Source organism: Lissotriton helveticus, chromosome 3_1, assembly GCF_964261635.1.
Source record: "Lissotriton helveticus chromosome 3_1, aLisHel1.1, whole genome shotgun sequence".
Taxonomy (NCBI): domain Eukaryota; kingdom Metazoa; phylum Chordata; class Amphibia; order Caudata; family Salamandridae; genus Lissotriton; species Lissotriton helveticus.
Genome location: NC_136061.1, coordinates 1,150,855,730 through 1,150,879,416, shown reverse-complemented (window position 1 = coordinate 1,150,879,416; position 23,687 = coordinate 1,150,855,730). Strand labels below are relative to the sequence as shown.

Here is a 23,687-nt window from a genome sequence, read left to right as displayed (position 1 = left end):
CGCGATCTGGAATGCCAGTTCCCTTCTCGGCAGGATCCCCGAGCGTTCCCAGATGGAGCTCCCCTAGCTGAGGAGTCAGCATGCAGTCCAGGCGATGTATGTGGCCGCACCCGCACGGTTTTGTTAGTCCACTGAAACACCTCCTCCGGTGTATCAAAGAAATGTGTGCGCGATTGGAACACACTCTCAGTCGGGCCGGGAAGAGGAGAGCATAGGGGAGCTTAAGTTCACGAAGACGGGCCTTTGCTGCCTGGAAGGACTGGCGCTGCTGCTGAACTAGACGTGTGTAGTCCGGGAAAACCATAATGCAAGTGTTATCAAATAAGATCTGTTCCCGAAGCCTAGCCTGCTTCAAGATGACATCGCGGTCATGGTAGTTCAGCAGCTTCGCAATGACCGGTTGCAGGCGGGACCCCTCCGGTGGTTCCTGGATGAGAGCCTGGTGAGCCCGCTCCACTACAAAGCAACGGGACAGAGCATCAGGTGGAAGCCAGCTCTCCAACCAGCGGGTCAAGAAGAGTCCATGTCGCCCTTCTCGCAGCCCTCCGGAAAGCCAACAAAGTGCAGATTATTGCGCCGTGTGCGCCCTTCTGCATCCTCGACCTGCAGGGCCAGCCCCTTCCGGACCCCCTCCATCTTGGCCACCTGCCTTTTCAGGGCAGCGACGTCGTCCTTAACTCCTGAGATTCTCCCCTCCGCCTCCGTGATGCGGGAAACAGTATTCCGCAGGTCCAGAGCAGGCCCCTCCGCAACACCGCCTCACCAAGCGCACAGGTGCCGCAGCTCTCGGCTCCCGGGCCTCTGCTGGCCCTGTCCCCCACACTGCCCACTCCCGACAGGAGCAAGTGAGCCGGGGGGTCCCAACACGCACTGCAAGCGAAGCGGGGGCCTCCGCACACTGGGCCCGCTGCGCCTCGGCCGCCAGCCACACTTCTCCAGGCCCAGTCGCCACCGCCGTCAGTGGGGCCTCCAAACTCCACCGGCTGCCCGCTCCTCGATGGGGCAGCTGCTCTGCTCACCATCATCGCCAGTCAGCAGCGGCAGAGCCGAGGCTTCCCCTCTCCGCTCGCAGCCAAAATAGTCTGCGCCCCGGAAGGTGCCCCGAGGCCAGGTCCGCCCTCTCACCAGGCCGGGCAGCCGCAATACTCCAGGCCCCAGCATCACCATCCGCGGATAGGCCCCTCCACACCCGGGTCACCAGACTCCAGGATACAAATACGGGGCACTGAAAAACACCACCGGAGGGAGCCCTGGGCCGGAAAACAGCAAGGGTCAAGCAACACTTCGAGCCCCAAATGGCTGTGGGGACCAGGATAATCGGCGGATAATCGGCGGGCCGGAAGGAGCTCGTCTAGAGCACGTCCGCCATGCTGGCTCTCCAAGCCACGCCCCCCACATTTTCTCTTTTGATTATCGCATGGACGTCATATAAGGGTCGCCAAGGGTCGCTGTTGAGACCCTTCGCTTGCCTCTTGTGACCCCTGACCTTTCCTTTGCGACCCTTGGCTTCAGAGGTGGCAAAATCAGTGCCATGAACAAAGGAGCAGCTAGCCCGTATGGATGTCGGTTGCGCTCCACTCTTTTCTGTCTTTTCTGTCAATTTTGTTTTATACTAATGGTGAAAAATATTGCATTGTTTGTTATTAGTGTAATAAAAAATTGAGTGCAAATAGCTGAAATATGACCTTTGTTGGCAGCTGACATAAATAAAAAAAATGCTTTTAAACGTATATTTTGTGCATGCTCGTGGGTTTAAGTAAATAAATAAAATTAATTACATTGCACGTGCTGCAACGCCAAACCGGCGAGGCAGTGCGCAATGCAATTTCTTTTATTTATTTATTTATGTACTTACCTCGGTTCGGCTGTGTGTAGTAGTTTACTACCCTCAACCTGCCCCTCCCCCACCCCACCGCCCTGCACCACTCGCTCCAGGAGCCGCTACTGACTGGGTCTCGCTGCAGTGAAGGGTTCTTGGAGACTCCACATGCGTTGCGCAGAATCTTCCATTAGCTGGCTACTTTTTGAATATCTGCTTGTTGGTGATTCCCATGTAATGGTCCCCATATTTCACAATATGTATTTATTTCAAAATTGTTTGTCAGGCATGGTTTAAGCATAGCCAGCTAACCCGTTCTAAAGAGCATGTTTCTTAAACATGTTACCTATGTTCTTAATGCAGCCCCACTTAAAAATGATAAACACAAGCACAAGTTCTGGTCCCTATTATGTAACAGGGGCATTGTCCCTGCTGGTGCCATGGCGCACCTTAAAAAGGTGCGCATTCTTATATTTGATGATATTTGCATTAAAAAAATTATCGTACATGAATAGTTTGTGAAAAAATATTCTACACATATTTTGTCAGTGAATATGGCTCTGAAGTAAGTGAATGCCCTATATTTTCATTGTAGGGTGCTTAATGAGAAAAGGGAGCAAGCCAGAGAAGATCTTAAAGGACTGGAGGAAACTGTGGTACGTAATAATACAGATTTCAAGTAAGAATGATGAAGTCAGTAGTTCTTTGTTGTTGATACCTAAGGCAAGGCCCTGGACCCGAAGCCTCTTTTTGAAATTGGGAAGTGTGCCCACATATGTCAGAATATCAATGTGCTCAAAAATTCTGGAGACCTATCCAACACCGAGAAGAGGTTTAAAGTTGTTTTATTCACTGAAGTACCATGGTGAGAATATAGGTTCTTATAGAATGTCTGTCTATTTCCAGTTGTATGTACCTGTTTTCACTCAGTGTTTTATTTTCTGTTGCTAGCGTCCTTTTCTCTCAGCTGTGTCTGTACAGCATAGTTATAGCTGTCTCATCTCTTGAAAAGCCATCACTTCTATCACAAAGAATATTTTTAAGTTCCTAGCGTTGTAAATAAAGTTATTTTTGAGGTTCAAATGCCCCTGCCGTTAAGAGCAACTGTAAAAATATTTCTGTTGGTAAGGGGTTGGGGGACAGCACTAGGCAGGCAGACCAGCACAACCTGACCTGCAGTCTTAAGGACGATCTTTCCTTGTAGCCCACAGTGTCCTTGCAGAACAGATTCAGGGAGCAGCCGACAGCAGGGCAACAAGCATAAGAGCAATCCAGTGAGTCATTTAGGCCATCCAGCAGATTGCAGGCAGGAGGGCATCAACAGAAGGGCAGTCCAATTGAGTCCTTTGTGCAACGCAGTGGTCCTTCTGATAGAGGGTTAGTCTCAGTTCCAAAAGTGCTCTAAAACATGGGGTCAGAGTACCTGTAGTTCTACTTAAAATTTCTTTGATCGAGGAGGCACTTCAAAAGGAATCTTACAAGTGCACAACACTCCCTGTCAATCCCAGCCCTGGCTCTGGACATACAGTAGGGGTAAAAGAGCCCTTTGTGCAAGGGCAGGACACAGCCTATACAAATGTAGGTGTGCCCCGCCTCCCTCTCTCCCAGCCCAGGAAGACTATCAATATGCAGAGTGAGGCAGATGCTTCTCTTGTCACATCCAGTTCTTCCTGTGTCGTGGTTGTCTAGAAAGTATGCACAAAGTGTATCTGTCAACCAGGCCCAGATGTGGATTGTAGTCAGGCTGCAAAGCACATCGATTTTTCGGCACAGAGAAATGCTTACTTTCTAAAAATGGCATTTCTAAAATAGTAATAAAAAATCCACCCACACCAGTAAGCAATCTTTTTCACTACCATTATAAACATACCAAACATGGCAACACTACTACTTTCCGATCAGGATTTGCCACTTAAACACATGTAAGGGGACTCCCAATATCAACTTATGGAAAGAGTAGGCCTCACAGTAGTGAGAAAAAAAAGGCTGTGTGTCACTACCAGGACATGCCGCACAATAAAGGCACATGTCCTAGCTTTTACCTACACAGCTCCCTGCCAATAGGCCTACCTTAGGGGTGACCCATATGTAGTAAAAGAGGAGTTTAAGGTTTGGCAAGTAGTGTTAAATGCCAAGTCAAGGTGGAAGTGAACTGCGCAAACAGGCACAACAGCACCAGGCCTGAGACCGGTCTGAAGGCTACTTCTGTGGGTGGCACAACCTGTGCTGCAGGCGCACCAGTAGCATTTTATTTACATGCCCTGGGTATATGGAATACTGCTGTACCAGGGAATTACATGTAAATTAAATATGCCAAACAGATGTTAACCAATCATATCATGTTTAAAGGAGAGGGCACATGCACTTTAGCACTGATTAGCAGTCTTAAAGTGCCCAGAGTCCTAAGGCAACAAAAAGAAGGTCAGAAAAATAGGAGGAAGGCAAACAGTTTGGGGATAAGCCTGCAAAAAATGGCCAGGTCCAGCAATTTCCCTGTGAATGTTTGAAGTATAAATTTAAAGTGCATGGTTGCCTTAGGTTGACAGACACTGATACCCACCTCTTGCAGCGCACAGCATCTCGATTGGATAGTGCTGCCATGTTGAAATAGGGTTTGGCATTCTTTGCTAATGTAAAAGCATGTTCAAACACCTTTCTGGGAAGGCTGCAAATGTGTGTGCTTACTCACCTGTAAATGTTTTTTATTGTTCTTTTGACAAAAACATTGTCTGATGCACTGATGGGTGCCGTCTTTGAATGTATTTTGCTCTACTCTGGAAAAATAAACATGTCTAGAAGGCTGCCCTTCTATGTGTATGCACACAAAGCCATCTTGGAATGAGTTTTATTAAAGTAGAACCAAAAAACATTCAAAGATGGTCGCCTGTGCATCCAGTGCACACACACATTGTCAGCGTTGAATATTTGTGGCATATTTTATCACGCTTTACCATCGCTACATTACTGATGCATAACTTCAAAATATGTTGCCCATTTTGGGCTATAAAATACGCCAAAGCAAATCCGCATAATAAAGCCAATAGCGCTGTGGCGGGGTATTAAAAGTCAGATCTAGTAGGTTTGCGAAAGCTTGCTATATGAAATTGATTAGTTTGACTTAGAATGGCATTAAATTATATGTTTTTTAAAGTGCAAGCGCATACTGTAAACTGAATTCTATAGTGGGATATTTTGCAGTAAAAGAATAGGAATATTTATTCATTTAAGTCAGCTTTTAAGTGGGTTAACTTTTCTTAAGGAAGTGCATACATTGTCTGTCGGAGTGAAGAGTTTACCAACTTAGCTTTGTTGTGTTTAGGAAACAGTCTTGTGTGTGCCATATGATTGCCCTTAAATTTTCAAAGGCAATATTGCTGATTGATTGGGGTTGATAACCTCGGACCTTTTGGTTTTGAAAATCATTGCAATGCCTAAAAAATTACGATTAATTGACTGATGAGCAACCCTTCTATTGGAGAAAAACACTGATTCATGGAAGTGATCGAACTCCTATGAACTATGGAAGATGAGACCCATTTGATATTATTCTCGTGAATTATGGGTTTTGAAACGATTTCTGGTTTGACCAATAACGATGGCCTAGCATATTGATATTAAAGCCTAACATTAAGTGAATATTTGCTGCATTGCAATTTCGTGGTATCATAACAGCTCAGAGAGAAATATGATGTACTTACCGAGAAATAGGGAGTTTAAGAAAAACGATAAATGAAAGAGAAGTCTAGAGAAAGAAATAGGACATAAGTAATTGAATTCAGTTCCAAGACTAAGGCCCCGCATTACCATTAGAGTTGTTTGGTGCGATATTTATCACACTTATGACATTCTATTATGAGATGTTTCCAAACAATGGGGAATAACGTGGATTTTCATTTTAGCCCAACACAATCTTAATTTTTCAGCTTATTGCTGGCCATTTTTCCTCTTAAAATCTGGAAGGTTGACCCGACGACATTTTTATTTCCAGGGTACGAAAAAGTTATCACACCCTTTACAAACCGGGTCTGTTATATTTCGCATCACCTATAAATCTGATCCCTGCTCAAATATGGGTTTGCCCAAGGATCGGAATTATCCTGGCCACTTCAAATGAGGGCCTAAGGCACACATGATAAATCCTGGGGTGCTTTGGGACCGTTGGCCTTTCCATGTGCTATCCGCCTGTGCTTAATGGTGATTGATGTTCTGGGTTGTTGCCATGTATGACGTAGTTCAGCATCTGAAGCGGTAACAGCACGCTTTAACATTTTCAGGAATGTCACACTAATAGCATGATTTTTTGCGAAGATGGTTCAAAATGTTACTGCGAGCAATGGAAACAGATGCAGCCTCGCCTTTAGCTACCATCTGTCAGGTCTCCGCCTCCCTCCTCTGAGCTGAAAGTCTTGCTCTACAAAATTCACTGTAACATCCCGGTAACCCCGACAGGGCGCGATGCATGCCGGGACAGTGCTGGGAATAAGATCTATCTCTGTGAAATACAGTGCCGTGTCTGAATTATTCTGAAATGATCCTCTCTGTTTCCAGGCCAGAGAACTTCAAACCCTTCACAACCTGCGCAAGCTTTTTATTCAAGACCTCACCACGCGCGTCAAAAAGGTAAGTCGAAGACAATTCTAATTAAAGCGTGTGGAAATAATCTTTTTTTTCTATAGGATCAGCAAATTCTCGTTCCCCATGTACCGTATCTCATTGTAATGCATGAGTGCAACGTCATGAAAATTATATATATATTTTTAAAGGGAAGATGCTAAGCAACCACGTTCTAAATAATTAAGGGATCTGTCTATTTTCGAACCTGTGTCTTCTCAGCATCTCCAGCGGGAGCTGTATGACTTCAAAGCTAACCCTGCTCTGGGACGACGCCTCCCCCTCCATGTCAACATATCAAAGGCGGGGGGGGGGGAGTGGATTATTGATGCTTTGCTCTCTCCTCATTTACTTGCACTAAGTGCAAACCTCTTAGGTCAGGAATGAAATATTGATGTGCCTTATGAGCAGAAAAGCAAGCCAGCGTTACTTCTGAATAAAGGAAGCTGGGCGATTTCTTTATTTCTTAGGTTTAATTGAATGAATCACTGTGTTCGCAAGTTATCTATTGTTCCATAAATCAGACTGTTCGACCTAGATGTAGAGGAAGTGCCGAAGCATACCTTACAAAATCACTTTCACCACCGTTTGAGCGACACAGACCCCTAATTTATAAAGGACTATTGCTTCTTTGCTGAACAAGTAATTGTGTTTGCAAATTGTATTTAGGCCCCCTGATGAGAAGCGCTTTGTGGTGAGTAGCACCCAACTCCGTAACCTGAAGAGGTTGAGAGATAGTAGATTAGTAATGGTATTTTTCATGTTTCCATGTGGATTAGTTGTGGTAAGTGTGTTAAGTTTGTCCTCTTGAGATATCATGCTTTTACTGTATTGTTTTCAAAGGGATAGATGGATTGAAGTGGAAAGGGCACTCAATTGAGAGTGCATCTGAAGAGATTAGGACACAGCGCCATTTTAGATAATATGACCCCCGGTCAGAAGACATTGAACAGAGGTAACTCACGTCCACCACTAAGGCAGGTAGGTTTTCTGAAATTTATGTCATCCTGTTCCAGAAAACAGAGTAGAGGCAGAATATCCTAGAATTTACACCTTTGGATGAGCTGGCATCATCACTAATTTACGTCTGCGTTGTCTTATGGCAGAATATCCCGTTTGTTAGCTCATGGAACATACACATTCTGGAGAGATAATCCGGTACCAAGATATACAGCTTAGAGGGTAGCCAGAGCAGCCTCAGTGTGTTTCAGTCCCAATGTACGAAAAGAACCGACCACCCAGTCAAGTCCCTTTAAGGCAGGGGACTTCAAACTGGGGGCCTCAAGTGATCCCAGGGGCGGCGCCAGGCTCCGCCCAAAAGAGCACTTTCTGCTTATTCTATAATTTCAGAGTACAAGAGGAGGAAAAAAATGAGATGGTAATTTGTCACATTATGTGTGAGTTCCATTCTTTAACAGGGAAATTCTAATGTCTTGTTTGAAGGAGAGAGGCATGCTACCAGAGACTAGAGAAGAGAACAGTATTTGGATAGAAATGAAGCAACAGTGGTATCTTAATTTGACCAATCTTTGTGGTCCATTGTGCTTTAAAAATCCACTTGTGGTGTAAATATTACCTAGGTGGAGAACCATACTCCCTCAGTAAATGATTTTTTAAAATTGTTTATCGTATACCTGTGAACAGTGAGATAGGAGTTACACCAGAGATGGATTGATCTCAAAGGTTTGTTCATTGATTCACTGTTTCCGCATTCATTTTCTTCAAAGTGTGACTAAGACTCGTATGTTTAGGTCCACTACCTCAGTGATGTGAATATCTCAATATATTTACATGATACGCGCGGGGTCGTAAGTCATCAAAGGCGGTCTGGTCACAGTGTATTCTGTCTGGAGAACAATCAGTCCCACATGGATAGCACTATCCTTTAAGCAATATTCAGGCCAGTTCAAATAGTAGTCAGTTCGGAGGAATGATTAGTAAAATTAGCAGAATAACACAACTTATCACCCTATAATATGGGTTGAATTTTGCAAGACGAGGTAGTACTTACATCATCCATTGACGAATGCCACTGGCCTGTGATCTACAATCCGGCTACCGGTACTTAATCGCAGGGCTCATGTCTAATTAAATCATAGACATACGGTCCTGCCACCTACTTCCGGGTCTGGCATAAACGTATAATGTGTGATGTCACTGACATGGAACGGCTTCAGTGCTTTTACAATAACTAGACCCCAGGTCACAATTCTAGTTGTAACAGTAAAGCAAAACCATTGTAAATTTGGCTCTTTAGTTTTCTATTAATAATGTATTCTTATTCTGAAACACTCATTATTTATAGAGCCAAACTTTAGGTGATAGTAATCAAAGGGACCTGTTGCTGAATCCGTGATCGTGTGTATGTATGTATGATCCTTCTATACATGGCCCATAGAAAAGCAAGGATGTTTTTGGGATTCTCGCTAGGGGAAACTAATTATATGTGTATTTCAAATGTTTTGAATATATAGGTTCTCCATTTTATCGGAAGAGCGAAAAAGCAACAAATGATGCTATTATTGAATTAGATAGAAACAAATGACAGAGCCTATATAGTAGGGCACATGTTCTACGGTGGGAATTGGTATTAATGAGAAAACAGAATCAGATCCCTACATGAGTACCCAATAATGTTATTTGTGGGCATTGAGCAAATGCTGACTATATGTGATTTGAAGTCAGGTTTTACCCTATTCAGCAGGGTATGTTTGATCTTATTTTTGTCTGGTAATTTTTGGATGATAACCAAATTGCGATCATTTTCTGAGTGATAGGCCTCTAAGTAATGGGTCGTAATTCTGGTGGAAGATCTTTTACATCATATGTTACTTCTATGTTCGCTCATGCTTACCTTAAGTTATCTTAAGGACATTCCAGCGTAGTAGAGGCCACAAGGGCCGGTATTAAATAGATCACATTTTCTGAATTACAATTGGTGCGGTGATTAAGGGGATTTAATGCCGAGATCAATGGTTTTGGTGGTTGAAGTGAGCCTTGAGACACTACATCTGTCATCAAGATACTGACCTTCAATAGGCAGGAGGTTCCACAGAGCAGGCTTGTCAACTGGTTTTATGGGTCTTTTTCTAGCGTGAACCAGAAAATGCTTAAGTTTGTACTTTTCTTGACGGAGAACATAGATTTTTGTAAGTTCAAGTTATTAGAGGACAGTATCCTGCAATGTCTATTAATGGTCTTGTCTTCAGTTCTGTGCTGTATGTTGTCATGTGGATGAATGTCTTTTTAAGTTTTCGGATTTGTTTTTGACAGTGATCCTCGATGATTTTTTTGTAGCTATCTTGACTGCCCTAGTAACGGTATGTGTAGGGTAGCCCCTAATTTTTAATTTGTTTAATAATATCGTGACTACAGTGTGACAGTCAATAATGGAGGTACAGTTTCGATGGAGATGGCGTAACTGGCCGAAAGGAAGATTTTCCCAGCATGTGCATAGATGGAAACTGTTGAAATGCAGCACAGGTGAGGGCTATAGCAGAGGGGAGAGCCTTTAACAACTCGTTATCCAGAGGCAGAATAGAGTTAAGGCTATTAGAACATTCCGCCCACTGAGGTTAGAATGTTCTGAATTCAAAAGGGAGATATAGAAATACAAATATTGGAATGTTGGAGCAGAATGCTTATGCCAGCTATTATAAGCCCTTAGCGTCTTAATTGTCTTCAGTGGACCAACATTCCAATGTTCTAAAACTCGTTCCAACATTAGCTCTAGATTGATAAGCAGACAGGGTCTCTGTGCATTGCAGTCAGCTACCTCGGGGTCTCACGGTCCGCTCTTTGTGCTCCGGGAGCCACTAGTCAAGCCCATGCCGTTTCAGGAGATTGGAAAAAGTGTGCTTGTCTATCTTTAAGTATCTTAACTTTAGAAGGACAACATGTAGTTCAGGCCCAGATCACAAAGGTGCCCTTTAACAGCTTTGAAGAATCTTAGTCTTTGAACAGCTTATGAGTACTCAGGAAAATGTTAATTTTTCCTCCCTCAACAGGGCATGGTTACTACCTTCTGCTCCCTGTAGAATTATGCTTGTGTAGGGAAAGTGCAAGAAGTGGCCTGTAATAGCACAGAGTGGCACCGCAGGCTTGGGAGGGACATACGCATTCAATGGCCCTCTACTGGGAGAATAATTTTGATGTTTATCAGTTTACATCTTGAACCAGGCAGATCTCATGTCATAGGGGTATCGGAGGCGGATGGAGCACCATGAGTGGTGAACACATTTAGACAAGCTTGAGCTTTCTCTAACACTTATCGGGTGTGGTAATCCAGTTGGCTCATTTGAAGCAAACAAAGAGGAAAGGCTCAACAAAGCACTGATCTGTTAAATGCAAACCAACGGCTAGACATAGGCACCAAGTCACTTGAGCTCCCCCAATAATTTTAGATAAGAGCCTAAGGGTTGGGCCAGGACCTTTTACATTGTTTACTGGCTGAAAGTGTGCGATGCTCATTTTCTCCCAGGTATATGCTTTCACAAAGACAATCACAAGGTGTGAAAGCGGATTAGGGCCGGACCGGGGAACCAAAAGCAGCCCTGACAAAAAATGCTCAACCCTGCCCGTATCCTCATTCTTCTTATGTAAACTCTCTTTCAATCCACTTATTTTTTCTCTTCTCTCTCTCTTCTCCCTTCTGAGCTTTCTCTCTAACTTCCTCTCTTCCTCTAGCCCTTTTTCTTTCTCTCTTGAAGCATCTCCATGCCTGCTACAATTACTCTCCACAGGAGAAAGTGACACAGCAGCAGCCCTGGGCTTTCAAAACTTGGCCATCAGGGCTCCAGACCACTGGGGAAATGCCAGGCAGAAAAAGGCCTGCCCGGCCCTGGGTGTGATCAGCATTTCTAGAGGGGGCTGAGGTGGGGTGTCAGAAAGCACAGAGCTTCAATTCAAAGCCATCTCTCATTCTCTTATCCTTAGCACCCACACATTATAACTTTAAAAGCCAACCATTAAGTTGTCAAAAAACTGCCATTTCGAAATGCGCCTAGTAAGTGTACCTCTTTTCTTAATGTCATTTTGGCTCTATCATAAGGTCAGCTCCTCAACACGTGAAAAATAAGAATGTGATATACATTAGTAAAATAACGTAAATGTTCATTTCCATTCGGGATGATATCTAGTTTACTTTTTATAGTGTTCAAACCGGATTCTTTAGGGCACCAACACAATTAAAACATGTACTCAGTAGGACGCCCGATCCGTCCCGGCGGGGTCCTACTTCCGGTTGCACGGAGATCAGCGTTCTAGGCATCCAGCCCACAGTCCCGCCCTTCCACGATTAAAAGTGGGAGCGCAGAGCGGACGAGCTGATTAGAGAACACCCCAGAGACTGCTCGAGTCGCGTGGCAGCTCTGCAGCTTGCAGAAATTTTTAAACTTATTATCTTGATTTTCGCTTTTAAATAATCTGTTTTGCGCTCATTGTCAGCATTGCCAAAAATATTTACTTGTGTGCACTTAGAGTGGGGCAGCATTCAGTAGCACTTGTATTTACCCGCATTTAATCTCAGCAGGACGCCCGATCCGTCCCGGCGGGGTCCTACTTCCGGTTGCACGGAGGTCAGCGCTCTAGGCATCCAGCCCACAGTCCCGCCCTTCCACGATTAAAAGTGGGAGCGCAGAACGGTCTCGCGCAGCGACGCGCGGGCGTCGCGCCCAAGTCATAGCCCTGCCTGTCTGCGCCTGTCCGCGCCGGACAAGCGCCGCAAGACGCCTAATCCTTACTCCACCACTCAGGGAATCCAGTCTCCCCTTAGTATCTACATTAGCTATGGAGCAAATCTGTTATACTAGGACGGAGCTACTATCATTTAACACCGTACCATTACCTTGCCTAAATGACCCGAAGCAGAGCACCTCCATCACAGATACTGCACTATCCTGCATATACGGCAACGTACGTTCATTGCCTAAACACGTCCTCCAAATTTGGGCCCTACTTGATCAACAGGCCCCTGACCTATTTTTCATTACCGAGTCTTGGCTCCAGGAGTCATCTCTACCGGACATCGCATTGGCCTTACCCGAGGATTATAGAATATGCCATCTTGACAGGACAGTAAAAAGGGGTGGAGGGCTTGCGATTATTCACAAAACTGGGCTAAAAGTTAGTATTATTGACTCACACCAGATAGCGGAAGGCGAGTTTCTGATCTTCTTGCTCAAAATTGGTAATAATACCTCTTGGAAAGGTGCTCTAGTATATCGACCACCAGACGCCAAAGCCAATTTTGTTACCAAGCTGGTCGAGCTTATAGCCCCTCATGTTTTGACTAGCTCTAACTTCCTATTATTGGGAGATTTTAACTATCACTTGGAGCTGACCCAAGATCCTCATTCAGCGGAGCTAATAAATAGTTTCCACTCTTTGGATCTAAGGATGTTAGAGACCGGCCCAACACATAAAGCTGGACATACTCTGGATGTAGTGTGCACCAACGCCCAACAATCCAGACTGATAGATCTAGTGCCTATTCTTTGGTCTGACCACAGTCTTATTAATTTCGAATTACAAAGTCATGAAAGGGTATCATCTCACAACAAGAACCTAAAATCCTGCCGCCCGTGGAAGAACATCAATGTAACCGAGTTTGCAGAAATATTTACTCCACCTGATTTGGGTTTTGAATCCCCCATTGATCAAATTGTTTCCGACTTGGATGGAGCTATAGTCAACGCTCTGGACATCATAGCGCCTAAACGACAAATAAAATGCCCCTCGAATAAAGCTCCCTGGTTTACAGATGAGTTAAAGCAAAATAAACAAGAAGCCAGGGTAGCAGAATGCAGATGGAGGAAGACTAAGAGTAACGAAAACAAGACCCTCTATAAATCCCTTCATAAAAGATATATGAAGAACATTGCCCTGGCCAAAAAAACTTATCTCAATGAAAAGATAAGGAAGGCAGGTAATTCACATAAGGAACTATACGCTATAGTGAAAGGATTTACTTCTCCCCTGCAATGCCAACTATCTACCCCCGAATCTCAGAAATGGGCAGACACACTTGCCTCATATTTTAAAGATAAAATCGATGCCATTCATAGGACCTTTCCCAATGAACCCATTGACAGGGTGCGGGCAATCCCGAATGAACCCTTCAATCCTCTGAACTCTCCTTGTGACTACAAGCTCAATAAATTTAATCCAATCACAGAGGAAGAGGTAAATATCAGGCTGAACAAAGCTAAATCAGGCTCTCCTAACGACGTTGCTTCCGTTCAGATCCTGACCAAACTTGGCCCCGCACTGGTGCCAATCGTAACCAACATCTTTAATGTATCACTTAGCCAAGCCACTGTCCCCTCCGTTTGGAAGGAAGCTATGATCCAACCTATCCTGAAAAAAACTAATGCCGACCCTAACCAATCGATAAATTATCGCCCCATTGCCCTGCTTCCACTCTTTAGTAAGATCATGGAAGCTTCCATTAATGCTCAAATGACCAAATTTCTAGAGGATAATGGCATCCTGGATACATCTCAATCAGGCTTCAGAGCGTCCCATAGCACGGAGACGGCTCTTGTAGAGATAGTGGACAACATCAGACTAGCCCTTGATTCCAAGCAATCGGCGATTCTCATCCTGCTCGATTTGTCGGCAGCCTTCGACACCATCTCCCACAGCATACTCTTAGAGAGGCTGGAAGAGATTGGTGTCGGGGGCCTTGCCCTTAGCTGGATCAAGAGCTATCTCAAGGACAGACGATCTAGAGTCAAAATAGGCCCTTTCCTATCTGGCATGGTGGAGAATGATAAGGGAGTCCCCCAGGGCTCAATACTTAGCCCCACCCTTTTCAATGTTTATCTCTCCCCTCTAGCAAATATTATTAGAAGTTTTGGGTTCGACACGGTATCTTATGCCGACGACACCCAAATCTTGATAAAGTGGGGACATAATTTGCTAGATGTCCAAACCAGATTTAGCAACTGCATGATAGCCATAAACACCTGGATGGCTAAGAATTATCTCATGTTGAATACGGCTAAAACTGAGATCCGGCAAAGAAGACTTGGTCAGCCGATTGGTGGCCAAACGAGTTAGGGCAGTGTCCAATGCCCAAGGAAACTGTGAAGAACCTCGGCATCCTATTAGATGATACACTATCTATGTCACCGCACGTCTACAAGGTAGTCCAGACGAGCTTTGGAATCATGAAAAGCCTCAGGAAGATTTTTAGGTGGCTCCCCATAGATTGTCGCAAACCCCTTATCCAAGGCCTCATAATTAGTCGCCTCGACTATGGGAATGCATTGCTAGCGAACATCAACGAAGGAGCTCTGACAAAGTTGCAGGTGCTGCAAAATACAGCAGCCAGACTGACTCTTAACTTGCCGTCTCGCACCCCTTCTGCCCCTACCCTCACGAAGCTCCACTGGTTGCCAGTAAGGAAAAGGGTAAAATTTAAGATCTGCTGCTTGGTACATAAGTCAGTTCACGCCCAGGGACCTGCCTACTTGAAGAAAAAACTAACTAGCTATCTTCCGACCAGAACTCTCAGATCGGCTGACAAAAACCTTCTATGTGTCCCCAAAGTTCGCACAGTGAGGAATGGAGATCGCAGTTTTTCTAAACTCGCTCCTGATCTATGGAACTCCCTCCTACTGTCACTCAGAGCTGATAATAACTACCGATCCTTCAGGAAAAGCCTCAAAACATTGTTATTCTAAATTACCTCCCATGAGCTCTGCTTGACACTGCATTCTTATCTGGGTACATCTGTTCGCGCTCTGAGACCGTCTGCCGGTGAATTACGCGCGCTATAAATGCCTAAACTAAACTAATGTACATAACCCTCTTAGATTCCTGTATGCGGACTATAAATGGAAATATGCACTCTATATTGTGGATGGTGCTACACAAAGAAAGGAATACATAGGTTGTTTCTTCATTGTCCTTGACTTCCGGTGAGTTATTTTATTCCAGGCTATTTTCCATCGCTCCCTAATGGGGACTGCACATATGACCTGGGCCCTGCCAATGATTTGGTGAACCCGGCTCCTCTGCAGCTTGATATGTCAAATCACATGGTGAACTGACCTGCATGTCTGCCACCTCTGTAGGATTCAGTCTAATACGAGCAGTGCAGTGGATGATGGAAAGAATATTCTGTGAAGAGGGTCTTGATTGCCAAAGCCAAAAGGGCGAATTACATGAAATGGTTTGTTTCTGACAAAAATTGTTTTTGGGTTATTTGTTCTTATGTTCTCTTTACTACGAATGAAGCTGCCATAGTTTGCGTTGCAACTGTTTGCATCAGTTTGAAATGGACACTTCTGATGGGAATACCTACACAATAATATCCCCCACTGGCTTTATGGACCTTTGATTGCAGACTTTAAGTGTTTTGGGGAGCTAATATTGGAAATAGATTTCAGTTCTGTCAAAGCAATGCAGCTTCACAATAAGGACCGAGAAACAGTTTATCAACCTTTAAGGTTTATTTAGGTACGTAACGTGTCCAAGCAATTTAGCAAAGATTTAGTAAACATATCAGTACAGCCAAACGTTAAAATGCTCCAGTATTCGAAGTCTCAGTATAATATACAATATGGACACCGCCACTATATAAAGGAAATAAATGATCCAAACCAGGAGTTCCATAAAGAAACTTTCTCTTTTATTCTCAGCTGCGCAAATAAGCGGGGTTTGTCTAAAGAGGAAACATAGAAGGTGTCAGCATGGTTTCGATCTTTGGTAGAGGGTCGGAGAAACTGAGTGTTCAGCATGAATATTTTCACTCAGGGTAAGTAACCTATCAGGGTGAGAGAGCTGGTCGCTAGCCCCATACCCGAATCTGAGGGGAGTCAGCATGTACCCTAAATTCCCGTCTTCACACAATTAGGTACACATCTGAGTGTAGAAGGCCCCTTTCACAGTCATCCTTTTCTCCGGCCTCAGTATCAATGTAATACACGGCAATAAGCCTTTTCTCCAGCTAACACGGAATTCGAGAACATACCTGCAGAGGAGAGAAAAACAGCACACTGGCAACGTTTAAAGCAAACATGTTCAGCCAAGGCCTTATGTCAAGCTAAGTTAGCTCGAAAATCAAGTGTCTGCCCATTACAATATTACCCATTAGCAACTTAAATATGCAGTAAATATGGTCACATTTCCTTATTGACCAACCTAAATCAACTATAGGGGAACTCTTAGCGATTAAAATGACTACATCCTATGATTGTATTCAAACAGTTCACACACGTTAGTGAAGTTCAACACTCTAAGCATACAGGGTACATATAAGTGCATGTAAATGTACATACATAAACTAGAGCGTAAAATTACGCTGCTCCTCGTCATGTCACCCGAGTACATTCGTTCGCAATTAAAATAAGCACGACGTGTTAAATGCAACTTCTAGCAGGGTGAGCACCAGACCAAACTGCACCAAAGGTCTCATTACCTCGGATAAAAGGTGTATGTAATCCAGCCCAAAAAAAAACCTGGAATAATTTTCGCGGCTTCTTGACATGGTACTCTGCTGCCATCTACAGGCAAATGACGATGCTGAGAAGCTAAGGAAGACCACTAATACACATGCTTTTAGATATCGATTTGTTTAGCTTCATAGAATTGACCTAATGGGTAGGAAAAGTGGTTTACTGTAAACCACCTTTCCCACCCATGAAAGCACTGCTCAGTTTTCAGTAATGCTTAAATACTCCCACCTAAATACTTTCCCAGTTCCTTCAAAATATGTTATGTTCAGAATATGATGCTGAACACTTTCAGCACTGTGCACTTGGTCACCAAAACAATGTACTGTTTCTCTCATCCGAAGACCTTCTGTCGGTTTCAAATAGGCGTACTGACTCTGAATTAATTTCTAGTGCAACCATTTCAATAATCCTGAATTTACATACCAAGATGGTAGAATAATATAAATGTTTTCCTTTTCTGGGGCCTATCCCTGTTGTTTACATTTTCAGAAGACATTCTGGTTCACCTTTATAAATCTGAACATGTGAGGCAGGAAAAAACTTATGACAAGCGTATCTACACAGGGCTAGGGCTTCTTGTCACCGAGTGCACACTGCAACATAATGCAACCAACTTATTTTTGAAAAAATGATTTTTTTTTTAGTTTGTCTAAAAAAAAAGTGTTTGTCATTTAATAGTCCAAATAGACAAAATCAATTGACATTCAATAATGTCTGCCTGTGCAGCAGAGCGTGTTAGAGATGTGAAAAGGTCTTTGTGGCATATATTACTTGAATTTCGATTATGGAAATCATGGTGGTCGTCTAGAGATGGCATTCTGGGTAATGCACTTATTTTGAAAAAACACTCACTGTTGAACTTGAAGCGTACCGAGAACACCCGACACCACAGCAGCTGGAATGGGAAGGATAATTGGCACCTAAAAACGGTCTTTCTTTAAAAAAAAAAAAAAAAAAGGGACATAACATTCAGGTTGTGGTGGTTTCTACATTTTATCAGCATGTTCCAGTTTTAACTGGGCATTTCCTCTGGAAAATGTTGGCAAGCTTGACCTACTCAAATGTATCTGTGAAAAACCGTTGGGATGCACTTATTCCACAAAACTCTTAATTCTGATGTGTGTCATAACCGGAGTTACCCCGCATATCTTTATTCGTGTTATTGATGGTGAGTTTGGAATCACTGCGGCTACTCAGATTCTTCTTTAGTTTTACTTTCTTGACCTAGGACGCGCAGCAAGAGGATCTACTGGCCTCATCTCAAGCAGGCACATTAGACCATGGGCTCCTACTATCAACATGTCAGTTATTGCATGACCATGTAATAACAATAACTTGGTGTTTATGAAGCATCCATAAACCGCTTCCGCCAAGTCTACTCTCTGTCAATACAATGTGTTATTATCACTCAATTAAGAGGTACTTAATGTACTGTCCTCGGATAGATGAAAGGCTCCGCAGGGCCTTGTGGGTATTCAAGCTCAGAAGTTGCTCTCTCCCCCATGTCTCAGCAGCGAGTGTGTAAGTGACTGAGAAACACTTCCGGGTATATGTTTGTTTGCTACCAGCCTACCATCTATTACTCTATGCCAAGTACAAGGTGATGGTCTACCAATATTTGATCGATGGCCAATGCTTGATTGGAAGATATGCATTATGCATGGTGTGTTACTGTAGGTTCAATGTTCCAATCAGTTTGAGGACGAGAAGGACGTACACGTTGAAAAAGAAGGGTGACGACGCGGATCCTTCGGGTCAGGCATATTTCGAAATGAACAATATGGCGTTGCCACATGCTGTCCACCACCAAAGGGGAGTTAGCCGGTCCACAGAAAAGCAAGCCCTCAAGGCTTCAATTGGTCCAGCCTTGGCAACAGTATCTCGTGCTCTACACTATCGAACGCTGTGCTGGGTACTGATCGAAGGAGTGGTCCTGGTTCTGCAGAAGCCGCCTATACCCACCGCCACCACTCAGTCCATAACATTGCGTGAAAACATGTCCGCCTGCCATCGACAGTCAGCAACAAGCTTATTGTGCAGAACTCAGGATACACACAAAAAGCACCGTAATGCAATATTAAATGCAATTTTAGATGCAATTTTGATGCATAATAAGAAAACCACTTAAACCACATACGGCTAAAACATCCATTCCAATTAATAATTTTATGTTACATATATTTTATACCCCTCATTTGACTATAGATCATCTCCAAGCTGCAGTTAAAATCTAGGACAACCCAAATGCCACAGGGCCCTTGATCTGAACAGGTATTGCACTAGCTCTCTGTGCACACTGAATATCTCTGTCCTGAAAAAAAAGCGTTTCTACCAGGGTCTCCTAAGGCAATATACCAGAGGGTAAACGAGTAGAAGCATTGGCAAAGCCGATAGGTCTAACGTTTTCGCTTTGCCAATGCAGACCTATTGACTTTCTCTATGCTGATGCTGGCCAGTGGTGCTAAAAGGGAAGCAAATGTTTATTGGCCATACTAGACCACTTTGCAAAATTAAAAACCCAGAAGCACCATAATATACACGTGCAAATGCGTCATCACGCAAGTGCACGTATGACTCGTGATGTTACTGCAGCCTGGTGTGATTCATGATTCATGGCGCAGCAGCACATAGAGGGAGAGCAAGGAAACTCATGCACTCCCATGGAGTGCTGAAAGAAAGGGACAAAGTAGTTCCTCGGATGTGGCACTGAGGAGGGATACAAGCCATCCAGTCAAAAATGTGGTAAAGATCCTTTGCTGCAGGTGCCGGCCCTTTCAAAGAACAGAGTAGTTTTACCTAGAAATGTAAGCAGCACTGACCCTGGATGGGTTTCCATGATGGTTAGATCCTCCCCTCCCCCCTCCCCAGGATATTGCAGTATTGATTCGAAAATGTTGCATCAAATTCTAGGTAATTTTGGAACACGCAACTGCATTATTGTAGCATTTTTGGGGCAAATGTAACGATTAGAAGGACACTCTTTTTCATCGTATTCTTTTTCAGACAGCTCAGTGGGCTACCCCCTTCCAAAAAGACCATTCGGGGATCCTGCTCCCCTTGATTCCTCCCCAGAGGTCCATATTACAACCTCCCTCTTTTTCCTTTCTCTACCCAAGAAGACAGTCCGTTTTAGAAGCAGATTTTCTTGAATGAAAGTCTGCTGCATGGCACTAAAATGTTGTGCATTCTTGCGGTGTCCGTTTTTTCCTCGCTAGCCCTGTATTTTCCTCCAGTGAACCAAACAGTAATTCGAATTTATTGTATGAGTTCCACCTTCTTTGCTGTTTGCCATCGAATGCTGCTTAGGCGACCAGGGTCTCCCAATGTGCACTCTGCCATCGGATAGCTAGTGGCTCTTGCCTCCTCAGCCCAGACTATGTAGCGACTGGGTGTGGAGGTTAATGAATACATCCCTGAAGTCTATGCACACAAACCCACTTTGGCAGGATAGTACCACCTCAGCTGCCCTGGGGGGGGGGAAGAGGAACCGGAAAGTATTTGTAAAGGACCCACATCCAGGACTCGACTCAACACTGCTGCTAGAGCAGTCCACCCCTTAACCTTCTTCAACCAGTTGCATCAGGTTATCCAACAGATCAATCCATATCCTGTCTCAAATTGTTTCTGAAGCCATTTCAACCAGAATCGCCCTGAATCTTGTGTTACCTCTGTTACTTCAGTTAACCTGCACTGCCAGCCATGACAGACCGGTATACTCTCTGCTGTTAGCGCAGTTTACCACGTGCACTATTCACCCTCCTCAACAAGATACTTAATTTAGCACTCAAAAAGTCACTCCAATTAGTCTATTCAATCAACTAGCCCAGTTATCCCCTTCAGCCACTCACCTTTTACCCCTTAAATCATTCTACATAGTCATCTGTCATTCCAGTAACCACTTAACTCGGTTTCACTCCACAACTCCACGCCCCCTTAACCAGTCACTCCTTACTCCTGCAAACACTCAAAAACCACCACTGCTCAGTCGTACAATCCACCAGTCCTTTCAGGTACCCCTAATCCCATATCTCAGCCATCTCTAAGACACTGCTGCACCTCCTTTCCCATCACTTTGCCATCACTGCAATAGACATTGCTTTGTTCTCCTGACAACCAACTGGTTCTGGAGAAAGAGCCTGTCTCCTTCCTTCCTTCCTTCCTTCCTTGCTTCCTTCCTTTCATTGCAATGTTGAACTCAAGGCAACACATATCGTTGCGGCCTCCAATGTAACCGAAGAACTACTCCTCGCATCGCTGCACTGCCGGACAACAGTTAGTGAACTTGCCTTCCATGTGCAGCCGTTGTTTCTGTAACTCTAGCATGTATCTATGTTGAGTCCCCTTTATTCAGGACTCTCACGAGTTCCAGGCCGGTAGGCTACGGCAACGGTCACTAAATTGGTGAAAGAAAAAATCCTAGAAGTTGGTCCAAACACTCATTCATCTAATCCCTCTTTTTGCATGGTTTGGTTCTGAGTATCTTTTGCTCACCTGTCTCCCTGTATGCACTATTGACACCTTTGTGTCTCGGAGACCTTGTGAACTGGTGGCTGCCGCCTCGTGTTGGCTGTTTACTTCCAAGTACAAATACCGCCAGAGAACCAGGTTTGCCATATAATGTTAGTGCATTCACCAATCCTAAGTTCTCCAGTATTAGGGTGTCTTTCATAGATTCACATGCTTGAATATTCCCTGTCGTCGGAGTGGGAGTCCCACGGTAAATAAAATAGCAATAACATACTAATAATATGTATATGTAACACATAACAGATGAAATACATATTAGAAAACAGGCAGTAAATGCCTAGACATAATTCCTCATAGGAATACATGAACAGAGAAAAAACACTTGTAGCCTATTCCTGTTATTATGTTGGTCCAAACTGTAGCCAATCGGGCGCCAGCAGCCCTCCAGAACCTTCTCCTCAGAGCTCAGCACCTCAGATTTTCTACCGCACGTCGTGTGAAGGGAGTCTCCCTGAGCTCTGCTCATTTTTCTTCATTTTTCTTCATTTTTCTTCAATTTGTTCTTCATAATATCACAGTTTTGTAATGTCTTCTTACATGAAGTCTACCTTCACACCCTGCGTCACTTTTGGGAAGCTGAGTCCTTTTCCTGTGAACCCTCATGAAGAGTATATGAACCAGCACTCTGCCTGTCTCTGACATGGTAGGTGGAGAAGTGGTTGTTCTTGTGCTTAGACTATACCCCCTTCTGAGGTGGGAGGATTTTTTTGTCTGTCCTGCACATTAAGGTTTTAAATGATGCCTCTCCTCTACTTCACCAGCTGAAGTAACATCACAATTAAGGGGTCTCTGGCCTTCTTTGAGTCTGTGCCTCCCACATTTACTCCCATGAGATTTACTCTCAGGCGTCTAGACTCACTCTGCGCACTTTTCTACGTAAACATGTGCCAGCTTGTCGACGATACGGACGATGTACTCCCTGACGACAATCTCTGCCGTCACTGGTGCTCTGCAACGAAAATGCCTCCAGGCATTCGTCGACAACAGTGAGAACAGTGCCCTCTTGTCGACTTAAGGCTCGTCGACCACTGGGAGTTTCGTCGATGGAAAATTTCTTTGACGGTGGCCTCGTCGACGGTAGGCTCATCGACGGTGGGCTCGTCGACGGTGAGCTCCGTAGACGGTGAGCTCCGTAGACGGTGAGCTCCGTAGACGGTGAGCTCCGTAGACAGTGAGCTCCGTAGACAGTGAGCTCCGTAGACAGTGAGCTCCGTAGACAGTGAGCTCCGTAGACAGTGAGCTCCGTAGACAGTGAGCTCGTAGACAGTGAGCTCCGTAGACGGGGAGCTTCGTCAACATTCAGCTTCGACTCCAGTTGACTTCGATGAAGGATGACCCTGTCAACTGTTGGATTCATCAGCGGTTGAGCCCATTGACAGTTGGTTTCACACACTTGTATGCACAGTGCTTTTGTAGACTATTTATTTTGTCGACGGCAGCTTTCCGCTACATCCACGTGAGGGCGTGAAGGCTTTTTGCTTCCGCCATTATTCTTCTTGGACAGCACATAGCCGTATGAGCAGGTTTTTTCTTCAAATCAGAATTATGTATTTCTGACAGCAAGGCTGCCACGGCCTGTACCAGGGCGGGAATACGTCTTTTACAACTGGAGTTCTATTGCATTCACCTTCTGTGAATATTGGAGGTTTTTCCCCTCCTTATGAAGAGAGCGGCGAATCGTTTTCCCCTTTCCCCTTGTCCTGGGGACACCGCAGAAACAAGTTCGTTCAGTCCCTATCATAGACTTTATTTAGAAAGAAGGTGTTAAACACATGCAGAGGCCAAACTCTGTGCTGGCGTTTTTTTTTCCACGCCTCGACAAGAAATGTGAACCTCCCCACTATTCACCTGTTTTTTCTAGTCTCTCAGCCTACCCTGACTTAGTCATTACTCAGGCGGCACAGCGATTACCTTGCAAGCCAGTTGGGCAGGTATGCCGCCAGATGTGCTCTTGACATGTGGGCGCTAGTAGAATTTATTCCAGAATCCTCCAAGCCTCACGCTTTGAAGATCTTGCAGGAGGGGTAAAGAGAGAGAGAAGTGCATCAGAAATAATACACTGTACAGCGGACATTGCGTGTACAGGTTTTCGACAGCTCGCAATAGGAGCAGTCTGGCAAAGACATTTTTGCTTCAATGCTACGTCTTTCGCAAGGAGGTTCAGACTTCCATACTTCCCTTGCCTTTTGATTGAGGATCCCTTCTGGCCAGCATGTTGATGAGGCACTGCAGACCATCTTGAAGAACACAGATACTGCCCGCACCCT

At 44.4% G+C, this 23,687-nt stretch overlaps 1 protein-coding gene across 1 annotated transcript in view; it reads left to right on the top strand.

Annotated features, from left to right (window-relative positions):
- The window catches only part of KIF5C (kinesin family member 5C), a 612,753-nt gene that overhangs the window by 493,686 nt on the left and 95,380 nt on the right, over positions 1-23,687 (top strand). Inside the window, exons 21-22 of the mRNA XM_078681761.1 lie at positions 2,415-2,475; positions 6,368-6,439. Coding sequence (XP_078537887.1) covers positions 2,415-2,475; positions 6,368-6,439 — 133 coding nt within the window. The remainder of the gene's footprint in view (positions 1-2,414; positions 2,476-6,367; positions 6,440-23,687) is intronic.